Here is a 12935-nt window from a genome sequence, read left to right as displayed (position 1 = left end):
ACTGTGTTAGAGCAGTAATGACAGGATCAGTGTGTACTCACTCTGTTAGAGTAATACAGACAGAATCAGTGTATACTCACTGTGTTAGACCAATAATGACAGAGTCATTGTGTTAGAGCAATACAGACAGTGAGTGTGTACTCACTGTGTTCGAGCAAAAATGACAGAATCAGTGTGCACTCACTGTGTTAGAGCCATAATGACAGAGTGAGTGTGTACTCACTGTGTTAGAGTAATACAGACATAGTCAGTATATACTCACTGTGTTCGAGCAATAATGACAGAGTCAGTGTGTACTCATTGTGTTAGAGCAATAAAGACAGAGTCAGTGCGTACTCACTGTGTTAGAGCAATACAGACAGAGTCAGTGTGTACTCACTGTATGAGAGAAATAATGACAGAATTAGTGTGTACTCACTGTGTTAGAGCAATAACGACACCGTCAGTCTTTACTCACTATGTTCGAGCAGTAATGACAGAGTGAGTGTGTACTCACTGTGTTAGAGTAATACAGAGTCAGTGTATGTTCACTGTGTTCCAGCAATAATGACAGAATTAGTGTAGACTCACTGTGTTAGAGCAGTAATGACAGAGTGAGTGTGTCCTCACTGTGTTACAGCAATAATGACAGAGTCAGTGTATACTCACTGTGCGAGGGCAATAATGTCAGAGTCAGTGTAGACTCACTGTGTTCTAGCAAAAATGACAGCGTCAGTGTACACTCACTGTGTTACAGCAATAATGACAGAGTCAGTGAGTACTCATTGTGTAAGAGCAAAAATAACAGAACCAGTGTGTACTCACTATGTTAGAGAACTAATGATAGAATCAGTGTATACTCACTGTGTTCCAGCAATACAGACAGTGTCAGTGTGTATTCACTGTGTTAGAGCAATAATGACAGAGTCAGTGTGTACTCACTGTGTTAGAACAATACAGACAGAGTCAGTGTATACTCACTGTGCTAGAGCAATAATGACAGTCAGTGTGTACTCAATGTATGAGAGAAATAATGACATAATCTGTGTATACTCACTCTGTTAGAGCAATATTGACAGAACCAGTCTTTACTCACTGTGTTAGAGCCAAAAAGTCAGAGTCAGTGTATACTCACTGTGTTAGAGAAATACAGACAGAGTCAGTGTATACTCACTGTGCGAGGGCAATAATGACAGAGTCAGTGTGTACTCACTGTGTTAGAGTAGTAATGACAGAGTCAGTGTCTACTCACTGTGCTAGAGCAATAATGACAGACTCAGTGTGTACTCGCTGTTTTCGAGAAATGAAGACAGAGTCAGTGTGTACTCACTGTGGTGGAGCAGTAATGACAGAGTGAGTGTGTACTCACTCTGTTAGAGTAATACAGACAGGGTCTGTGTATGCTCACTGTGTTAGAACAATAATGACAGAATCAATGTATACTCACCTGATAGAGCAATAATGACAGAATCAGTGTATACTCACTGTGTTAGAGCAGTAATGACAGAGTCAGTGTATACTCACTGTGTTACAGCAATAATGACAGAATCAGTGTATACTCACTGTGTTAGAGCAGTCATGACAGAGTCAGTATATACTCACTGTGTTACAGCAATAATGACAGAATCAGTGTATACTCACTGTGTAAGAGCAGTAATGACAGAGTGAGTGTGTACTCACTGTGTTAGAGCAATACAGAGTCACTGTATACTCACTGTGCTAGAGCAATAATGACAGAACCAGTGTGTACTCACTGTGTTAGAGCAATACAGACAGATTGAGTGTGGACTCACTGTGTTAGAGCAATACAGTCAGTGCATACTCACTGTGCTAAAACAATAATGTCAGAGTCAATGTGTACTCACTGTGTTAGAGCAATACAGACAGAGTCAGTGTCTACTCACTGTGCTAGAGGAATAACGACACAGTTAGTCTTTACTCACTGTGTTAGAGCAGTAATGACAGAGTAAGTGTGTACTCACTGTGTTCGTGTAATACACACAGAGTCAGTGTATATTCACTGTGTTACAGCAATAATGACAGAGTCAGTGTGTACTCACTGTGTTACAGCAATAATGACAGAGTCAGTGTGTACTCACTGTGTTACAGCAATAATGACAGAATCAGTGTATACTCACTGTGTGGGCACAGTAATGACAGAGTCAGTGTGTACTCACTGTGTTAGAGCAATACAGAGTGAGTGTGTACTCACTGTGTTAGAGCAATAAGGACAGAGTCAGTGAATACTCACTGTGCGAGTGCAATAATGTCAGAGTCAGTGTAGTCTCACTGTGTTAGAGCAATACAAACCGAGTCAGTGTGGACTCACTGTGTTCGAGCAAAAATGACAGCATCAGTGTACACTCACTGTGTTAGAGCAATAATGACAGAGTGAGTGTACACTCACTGTGTTAGAGTAATACAGACAGAGTCAGTGTGTACTCACTCTGTTAGAGTAATACAGACACAGTCAGTGTATACTCACTGTGTTAGAGTCATAATGACAGAATCAGTGTATACTCAATGTGTTAGAGCAATAATGACAGATTCAGTGTGTGCTCACTGTGTTACAGCAATAATGACAGAATCAGCGTATACTCACTGTGTTAGAAAAGTAATGATAGAGTGAATGTGTACCCACTGTGTTTGAGCAATAATGACAGAATCAGTGTATACTCACTGTGTTAGAGCAATAATGACAAAAGTGAGTGTGTACTCCATGTGTTAGAGTAATACCGACAGTCAGTGTATACCCACTGTGTTAGAGCAATAATGACAGATTCAGTGTGTACTCACTGTGTTACAGCGATAATGACAGAATCAACGTATCATCACTGTGTTAGAACAGTAATGACAGAGTGAATGTGTACGTACTGTGTTCGAGCAATAATGACAGAATCAATGTATACTCACTGTATTAGAGCAATAATGACAAAAGTGAGTGTGTACTCCATATGTTAGAGTAATACAGACATAGTTAGTGTGTACTCACTGTGTTACAGCAATAATGACAGAATCTGTGTATACTCACTGTGTTAGAGCAGTAATGACAGAGTCAGTGTGTACTCACTGTGTTAGAACAATACAGAGTCACTGTATACTCACTGTGCTAGAGCAATAATGACAGTCAGTGTGTACTCAATGTATGAGAGATATAATGACATAATCAGTGTATACTCACTGTGTTAGAGCAATATTGACAGAATCAGTCTTTACTCACTGTGTTAGAGCAATAATGACAGAGTCAGTGTGTACTCACTGTATTAGAGCAATAATGACAGACTCAGTCTTTACTCACTGTGTTAGAGCAATAATGACAGAGTCAGTGTGTACTCACTGTGGTGGAGCAGTAATGACAGAGTGACTGTGTACTCACTCTGTTAAAGTAATACAGACAGGGTCTGAGTATGCTCACTGTGTTAGAACAATAATGACAGAATCAGTGTATACTCACTGTGTTAGAGCAGTAATGACAGAGTCAGTGTGTACTCACTCTGTTAAAGTAATTCTGACAGAATCAGTGTATAATCACTGTGTTAGATTAGTAATGACAGAGTCAGTGTGTACTCACTGTGTTGGAGCAATACAGACAGAGTCAGTGTCTTCTCACTGTGCTAGAGAATAATGTCAGAGTCAGTGTATACTCATTGTGTTAGAGCCATAATGACAGAATCAGTGTATACTCACAGTGTTCCAGCAATACAGACAGTCAGTGTATTTTCACTGTGTTAGAGCAATAATGACAGAGTCAGTGTATACTCACTGTATGAGAGAAATAATGACAGAACCAGTGTGTACTCACTGTGTTAGAACAATACAGACAGATTGAGTGTGTACTCACTGTGTTAGAGCAATGCAGATTCAGTGTATACTCACTGTGCTAAAACAGTAATGTCAGAGTCAATGTATACTCACTGTGTTAGAGCAATAATGACCGACTCAGTGTGTTCAAAGTTTGGTAGAAGATTTGTAGCTCGGGTGCTCGTTGTTGTGGTTCTGCTCGCCGAGCTGAGAATTTGTCTTGCAAACGTTTCGTCCCCTGTCTAGGTGACATCGTCAGTGCTTGGGAGCCTCCTGTGAAGCGCTTCTGTGCTGTTTCCTCCGGCATTTATAGTGGCCTGTCTCTGCCGCTTCTGGTTGTCAGTTCGAGCTGTCCGCTGTAGTGGCCGGTATATTGGGTCCAGGTCGATGTGTTTGTTGATAGAGTCTGTGGATGAGTGCCATGCCTCTAGGAATTCCCTGGCTGTTCTCTGTTTGGCTTGTCCTATAATAGTAGTGTTGTCCCAGTCGAATTCATGTTGCTTGTCATCTGTGTGTGTGGCTACTAAGGATAGCTGGTCGTGTCGTTTCGTGGCTAGTTGGTGTTCGTGTATACGGATCGTTAACTGTCTTCCTGTTTGTCTGATGTAGTGTTTTCTGCAGTCCTTGCATGGGATTTTGTACACTACATTAGTTTTGCTCATGTTGGGTATTGGGTCCTTTGTTCTGGTGAGTTGTTGTCTGAGCGTGGCTGTTGGTTTGTGTGCTGTTATGAGTCCTAGTGGTCGCAGTAGTCTGGCTGTCAGTTCAGAAATGCTCCTGATGTATGGTAGTGTGGCTAGTCCTTTGGGTTGCGGCATGTCCTCGTTCCGTTGTCTCTCCCTTCGGCATCTGTTGATGAAATTGCGAGGGTACCATTTTTGGCGAATACTTTGTGTAGGTGTTCCTCTTCCTCTTTTTGTAGTTCTGGTGTGCTGCAGTGTGTTGTGGCCCTTTTGAATAGTGTCCTGATGCAACTTCGTTTGTGTGTGTTGGGGTGGTTACTTTCATAGTTTAGGACTTGGTCTGTGTGTGTGGTTTTCCTGTAAACCTTTGTGGTGAATTCTCCGTTCGGTGTTCTCTGTACCAACACGTCTAGGAATGGGAGTTGGTTGTCCTTTTCTTCCTCTCTAGTGAATCGGATTCCTGTGAGTGTGGCGTTGATGATCTGGTGTGTGTTCTCTATTTCTGTGTTTTTAATTATTACAAAGGTGTCATCCACGTATATGACCCAGAGTTTGGGTTGAAGTTGTGGTAAGACTGTTTGTTCTAACCTTTGCATTACTGCTTCTGCTATGAGTCCAGAGATGGGTGAGCTCATGGGTGTTCCGTTGATTTGTTCGTATATTTGGTTATTGAATGTGAAGTGTGTTGTGAGGCACAAGTCCAGTAGTTTAAGTATGCCGTCTTTGTTGATAGGTTCAACGTCCTGTTGTCTGTTATGTCTGTCCAGCAGGTTGGCTATTGTTTCTTTGGCTAGTGTTTTGTCGATGGAGGTGAATAGTGCCGTTACATCGAATGAGACCATAGTTTCTTCCTTGTCTATGTGTATATTTCTGATGATGTCCAAGAGTTCCTGTGTCGATTGTATAGATTGTCTTGATCAGCTGATCAGGTGTTTCAGTTTCTGCTGTAGTTCTTTAGCCAGTTTGTGTGATGGTGTCCCTGTTAGTGATACTATGGGTCTGAGTGGGATGTCTGGTTTGTGCACTTTGGGTAGTCCATAGAATCTGGGGGTGTGGTTACTTTCAGGTTTCATTCTTTGTAGGTCAGACCTGGTCATCTGTCCGTTTTTTTGTAGATTCCTCAGTGTGTTGTTTATCCTATTGGTGAGCTGTGGGGTGGGGTCAAACTCCCTCTTTTGGTAGGTGTTGGTATCTGCAAGTAGTTGTTGTGCTTTTTGCATGTACTCTGCTTTGTCCAGGATGACCGTCATTCTGCCTTTGTCTGCTGGTAGTATAATTATGTTCTTATCGTTTCTTAGTGATTTTAGTGCTTCCCTCTCCTTGGTGTTGAGGTTATATGTTTGTCTTTTCCTTGTTATCAGAGGTACGATACTTTGTCTCACTGTTTGTTGTGTCTCTTCTGTCAGTCCATTGTTCCTGAGTGTGCATTCTAGTGCTGCTAGGAAGTCTGCTGTCTTGGCGTCCCTGTGGTTGTAGTTGAGTCCCACGCAACATGAATTCAACTGGGACAACACCACCATTATAGGGCAAGCCAAACAGAGAACAGCCAGGGAATTCCTAGAGGCATGGCACTCATCCACAGACTCTACCAACAAACACATCGACCTGGACCCAATATACCGGCCATTATTGCTCTAACCGGTGTTAGAGCAATAATGACAGATTCAGTCTTTACTCACTGTGTTCGAGCAATACAGACAGAGTCAGTGCGTACTCACTGAGTTTGAGCAATAATTTCAGAGTCAGCGTGTACTCAATGTGTTAGAGCAATAATGACAGAGTCAGTGTGTACTCACTGTGTTAGAGCAATAATGTCAGTCAGTGCGTACTCACTGTGCTAGAGCAATAATGACAGTCAGTGTGTACTCAATGTATGAGAGATATAATGATAAAATCATTGTATACTCACTGTGTTAGAGCAATAATGACAGACTCAGTGTGTACTTGCTTTTTTCAAGAAATGATGACAGAGTCAGTGTGTACTCACTGTGGTGGAGCAGTAATGACAGAGTGAGTGTGTACTCACTCTGTTAGAGTAATACAGACAGGGTCTGTGTATGCTCACTGTGTTAGAACAATAATGACAGAATCAGTGTATACTCACCGTGATAGAGCAATAACGACAGAATCAGTGTATACTCACTGTGTTAGAGCAGTAATGACAGAGTCAGTGTGTACTCACTCTGTTAGAGTAATTCTGACAGAATCAGTGTATAATCACTGTGTTAGAGTAGTACAGACAGAGTCAGTGTATATTGACTGTGTTAGAGTAATACACACAGAGTCAGTGTATACTCACTGTGTTAGCGCAATAATGACAGAGTCAATGTGCACTCACTGTGTTAGAGTAATACAGACAGAGTCAGTGTATACTCACTGTGTTTGTTTAATACAGACAGAGTCAGTGCGTACTCACTTTGTTACAGCAATACAGACAGAGTCAGTGTGGCCTCACTGTGTTAGAGCAATAATGACAGAATCAGAGCATACTCACTGTGTCAGAACAATGCAGACAAAATTAGTGTATACTCACTGTGTTCCAGCAATACAGAAAGAGTCAGTGTGTATTTACTGTGTTTGAACAAAACAGACAGTGTACTCACTGTGTTAGAGCAATAATGACTGAGTCAGTGTAAGACCTATAATGACTGAGTTAGTGTATGCTCACTGTGTTAGAGCAATACCGACAGAGTCAGTGTATACTCACTATGTTAGAGCAATAATGACAGAGTCAGTGTATACTCACTGTGTTAGAGCGATAATGACAGAAGTCAGTGTGTACTCACTATGTTAGAGCAATAATGACAGAGTCAGTGTATACTCACTGTGTTAGAGCAATAATGACAGAGTCAGTATATACTGAGTGTGTGACAGCAATATTGACACTGTCAGTACATACTCACCATGTTAGAGCAGTAATGACACAGTGAGTGTTTACTAAGTGTTTATAAGATATAGGAGCAGAATTAGGCCATTCGGCCCATTGAGTCTGCTCCCCCAGTGGCTGATTTGCTCCTCAGCCCCATTTTCCTGCCTTCTCTCCATATCCCTTCAACCCATTATCAATTAATAATCTGTCTAATTCCTCCTTAAATTTACTCACTGGCGCAGCATCCCCCACACTTTGGAGTTGCAAATTCCACAAATTCACAATTCTTTGGGAAAGTAACTTCTCCTCAACTCTGTTTGTAATTTGCTATCCCTTATCCTAAGACTATGACCTCTTGTCCATGAATGCCCCACATCTTTTCTCTTTAATTCTCACCTTTTATCATCTTGAATGTTTAATCTCCTCTCATTCTACTAAATTCCAGAAAGTAAAGGCCTAATCCGTTCAATCTCTCTTCATACGACAAACCCCTCATCTCTGGGATCAATCTCGTGAACCTCCTGTGTACTGCCTCCAATATCACTACATCTTTCCTCAAATAAGGGGACCAAAACTTTGCACAATACTCCAGGTATGGTCTCACTAATACCTTGTAAAATTTCAACAATACTTCCTTACATTTATTTCTATTAACTATAAAAGCCAACATTGTATTTGCTTCCTTTATTATCTGATGTTCCTGCATGCTAGTTTTCTATGAGTCATAAAAGATTACACCTAGATCCCTCTGTACCGGAGCACCCTGAAGTCTCTCCCCATTAAGATAATAGGTCGCCTTCCCTTTTTTATGTCCAAATGCATGACCTCGCACTTATCCATGTTAAACTCCATCTGCCACGATTTGGCCTACTCTTCTAACCTACCTATATCAATTTGTGAGGTTCTTATTTCCTCACTGCAATTACCCCTAATCTCAAATGATCCAAACTTGTGAATTAAACTTTTGTGCAGCACGTATCAAATGCTTTCCAGAGGTCCAGACAAATTACATCTACAGCATCCCCATTACCCACCTTGCTTGTTACTTCGAGTAAGTCTAACAAACTAGTCAAACATGATTGGTGCAGTACCAGCAGTGTCGCTATATACTCACTGTGTTACAGCAATACTGACAGTGTCAGTTTCATACAACGCCAGCAAAAATGCTCACAATATCACTATAACACCCATAACATTAGTATAATAACTATTGTGAAGACTCTGCAAGTATTAAACTGACAGTATCAACCTTACTTTTGCATTGTGAGTATTATACGGAGACTGTGCATTTATCCGGCTTCCAATTATACTGATATTGTAACTATCATGCAGAATGTGAATATTACATAGATATATAAGTATTATACTGACATTAATATTCTACGGATGCTGGGAGTATTATACTGTCACTGAGTATGATGCAGAGTGTGAGTACTGTATGGACAAATGAGTATTATACTGACACTGGAATCAATATACTGACACTAGAATTAATACATTAACACAGTAATCATTATACTGACACTGAAGCTAATACACTGACACTGTAACTATTACACTGACACTGTAACCATTATAGATACACTACAGCCATTACATTGACACTGTAATCATTATACTGACACTGTAACTATGACATTGATATCGTAGCTTATACACTGACACTGTAACCATTACAGTCACACTGTAACCGTGACACTGACAATATCATATTGACACTGACACTATCATACCGACACTGTAACTATTATATTGACACTGTATATTCTCCTGACACTGAGTAGTACTCTGTCACTGCATTACCGTGACATGCTGTGTATTATACTGGCTCTATTATATGACTGTAATTTTTGAAGTATGATCTAAGGGATGGGTTGCACAGTTATTGGACATACCTGTATTGAACACTTTTTTCATCACCTGTGCCATCCTTCCTTTCAGAGCTGAATTCAGCAGCTTTACAATGAGGACCAGGCAGATACACAGAACAAACAATGATGCTATAAGCAGGATGAACCCAACTGCAGTATCTGATAGGGTTGTGTTCACAAATAAATGGTGACCTGTCAGAAAATACAAAGAGTTTGCCAAAGAGAGTTAGGCATTTGGTGATAAAGTAGTTACAAATGTCTCTTGCTGTTGTATCTATTTGGTGATCACTCAATGAGTTCCAGTGCCTGGGTGATAATTGGGGTACATGTCATAAACTACTGTGACCACTGATCAGTTTAAACAACATGTTCCTTTGTTTCTTTGTTAGAGGCAGAACAGTCCTCACAGCCAGGATTTTAAAAACCCAAACATAAGCATTCTACTTTCAGATGGGGTTCCATGATCAGCAGTTAGTCTACATAACCTACAAATGGCTACATAGTCACAGCTAAACTGGTGTTTTCCAAATTGTTAATCTTATAGGGTCCTGCTCTGTAATGCTTTTGAGATTCTTTCCCTGTTTGATTCCATTATTATGCTCTTGGAAAACATTGGGTTAAGAAGAATGATTGAATTTACATAATGAAAATCAACATTTAATCTGAAAATCTGCCACATTTCCTGCAAATGCTGCAGTGGGGTTTGTCTGTCACTTACACAGCTGCAGGTTCTGGGTCTCTGTACTGTTTTTCAGTGCGATTGTTCCATTCCCTGTTTGAAAGCAGTGTAAAACCTCACACTCAGTCTGATTTGTCACTGATTCATTTTTCAAAACCTATTGACAGACAGAAAAACGTGAGCCTCGTACCACTGTGACATTTCACTGGTATTTGCCAGTATTGTGTAATAGTTAGGGTTCTGGCTATTGAATCAAAACTTCTTGGGTTCCTAGATGTACACTGGTGAAAACTCTTTGCTGGCTAGTCATTACAGAGTGCTGCACTGTCAGAAGGACTGGAACACTTAGAACTTATTGCATCAAGTGCAATCTCACTGATCCAAAATGTTCTCTAAACTGTTTCCCAATTGTTGCAATTGAGAGAGGCATTACAGAGGGAGTGCTGCAGTGTTGGAAGGTCAGTACTAAGGATTAGTGCAATGTTGGGGGCTGGTATTGAAGGAGCACTGTGTTGATGAAACTTCAGTACTGATTTGACAGGAGTAGAGGTGCAGTGACAGAGGGAGTGCTGCACTGTCAGACGGTCAGTGGTGAGAGAGAGTCGCGCTGTTGGAGGGTAGGTGCTGAAGGAGCTGAGGGAGAAATGTACCGTCGGACCGTCAGTGCTGAGGGAGTGCTGAAGTATTGGAAGGTGAGTGCTAAGGGAGTGCTGCACTGTGAGACAGTCAGTACTGAGGGAGTGCCGCAGTACTGAGAGTATTGCATTATTACAGCAGCAGCACTAGGAGTGAAACAGTGTTGAATGTGCAGGCTTATGTGCTGGCATTCATGTGAATACTGATATGTAAACAAATGTAGGGTTGTCGAAAATTCTGACTCACTGTTAGGTAATTAAATTTGCACCACTTCTGGATGAGGCTCTTATTCCTGGCCCCTGTTTCTCCAGTTGCAATGGCTGAAATCACTGACTGATCCAACTGCAGAGTAAAAAAACATTGTATTAGCATTGACAGCTCATCGTTTCTCCAAATGCCCAGTTAACAGATGAGGAAAAAAAGAAGAATCATAACAGCTGGCCAAGTGAACCCAGAACCGTGATGGAACTAGTAGCCTGGTTAGGAAGGTTAGATCACTTGGGAGAGCTTGACAGCTGGAGACAACATTGTCTTGATGGTAGGAAAGAGGGAACACAAGGTAGAGACAATGAGGACTGAGTGTAATGAGGAATGAATGTTTCCTTAGGAATATGGTGCAAGCAGTAAATTTTGGTAATTTTTTTTCTTCTCAAGCTATAATTTCGATCAGCAGTTAGACTCTGGCTCAGAATTTTAAAGCAGCAAGCTAGTTAAAAAGTCAGGTTTGACAGAAATTGCTTTGCATTCACAATTTTGTCAATGCATTAAAAGTGTTCAGGTTATAGGTATTAAATAGTGTAATTAGAAGCAGGATTAGGAGTTGAAACTTGGGTGTGAATCATTAGCACTCTCTAAAATCTGAGTTTGTGGCCACACGGTGGGGGAACCGAAAGCAGAGGCGACGAGGAATATGTGTGACAAGGAGCAAGGGCTGATTTAGGAATTTGGTGCCGGTGAGAATTTGTATCAGAGGGCAGAAAGAGGAACTTTGTCAAAAAAAATTATTTATTTAATATATTTTTCTATTCAACTGTTTCAGAGATATTATTATGTAGCTCTGGAGCAAGTGGGACTTGAAGCTGGGCCTCCCAATCCAGAGTTAGAGGCACTACCACAAGAGAGCCCAGGAAACAGCTTTATCTTCATTTAACCTATTTTGCCAATAAACCTATTCAGAGGCATTATTGTGTCTCCCTCTGGTGGATCTTGAAACCGCGGCCTTCTGGTCCAGAGATAGGGACACAACCACTGCATCACAAGCCGATCCTAAGAAACTACTTATTTTTTCTTTTTTTCCAATTTTCCCCCCGACACTAACCCCATGACAGCGGTAGTGCTTATTTTTGCCCAGCCCCCATGTTTTGTGCGTGCGGGTGTCAGACACAGTGAAAGACAACAAGTGTGCAAATCTTTATTTATATTCCACCACCAGGAAGAAAGGAAACACCAGGGTGGCCAGGGACAAGCAGTGCCCTTCTCAGAGGGCAATGCTGTGCGATCAAACAGTGAAGGGGAGGGCAGGGATTAAATCAAAATAGAGTTGGACGGGGAAATAATGCACTCCACTCCCTGCGGCGCCCACCTCTCCCTGAACAACTCCAGGGTGTTGGTGGACACCACGTGCTCCTTCTCCAAGGACACTCAGGCTCTGACATAACCACGGAAGAGGGGCTGGCAGTCAGCCCTAACGACCCCCTCCACGGCCCACTGCCTGGACCTGTTTATGACCAGTTTGGCCAGGCCCAGGAGCAGACCCACGAAACTATTCCTCATGGCCCTTGTTCAGCCTCTAACAGCTAATGGTTGTACAAATATATTAACCAGATTAGATTCCCTATGGTGTGGAAACAGGCCCTTCGGCCCAACCAGTCCACACCGACCCACGGAAGAGTAACCCACCCAGACCCATTTCCCTCTGACTGATGCACCTAACACTATGGGCAATTTAGCGTGGCCAATTCACCTGACCCGCACATCTTTTGGATTGTGGGAGGAAACCGGAGCACCCGGAGGAAACCCACGCAGACACGTGGAGAATGTGCAAACTCCACACAGTCAGTCGCCTGAGGCGGGAATTGAACTGGGTCCCTGGCTCTGTGAGGCTGCAGTATTAACCACTGAACCACCGTGCTGCCCTATGTCAACAGGTCAATGAGTGTTTTAAGAGTTAATCCCTCTAACACTACTAGAGAAATAAGCACTGCATTAAATGTTTGGCTTAACTAGTTAAACGACTTAGCCTAACTACATATAAGAGGATGAGTGATATATCTAAACTTGGAGCTTAATTTTTTGCTAAAATACAATCAGGATGGCAGTACCACAGGTATGTGGCAGTGCAGGGCTTGTGGAGATCAGTGTTACCTGAAATAACCACACTGATGGTCAGTGTTTGTGACATGAGTAACCTTGGCTCT

General features: G+C 41.8%; 1 protein-coding gene across 3 annotated transcripts in view; it reads right to left on the bottom strand.

Moving 5' to 3' along the window:
- LOC140469606 (sodium-dependent phosphate transport protein 2B-like) overlaps window positions 1-12935 on the bottom strand; it is a 71523-nt gene that overhangs the window by 33332 nt on the left and 25256 nt on the right. For all 3 annotated transcript variants that reach the window (XM_072566280.1, XM_072566279.1, XM_072566281.1), the window contains 3 exons: window positions 10765-10860; window positions 9922-10039; window positions 9228-9395 (listed from right to left, as the gene is read on the bottom strand). In XM_072566280.1, coding sequence (XP_072422381.1) covers window positions 9228-9395; window positions 9922-10039; window positions 10765-10860 — 382 coding nt within the window. The remainder of the gene's footprint in view (window positions 1-9227; window positions 9396-9921; window positions 10040-10764; window positions 10861-12935) is intronic.

This window comes from Chiloscyllium punctatum, chromosome 49 (assembly GCF_047496795.1).
Source record: "Chiloscyllium punctatum isolate Juve2018m chromosome 49, sChiPun1.3, whole genome shotgun sequence".
NCBI classification, from domain to species: domain Eukaryota; kingdom Metazoa; phylum Chordata; class Chondrichthyes; order Orectolobiformes; family Hemiscylliidae; genus Chiloscyllium; species Chiloscyllium punctatum.
The sequence above is the reverse complement of the archived record's forward strand: the minus strand, read 5'-3'. Positions and strand labels throughout refer to the sequence as shown.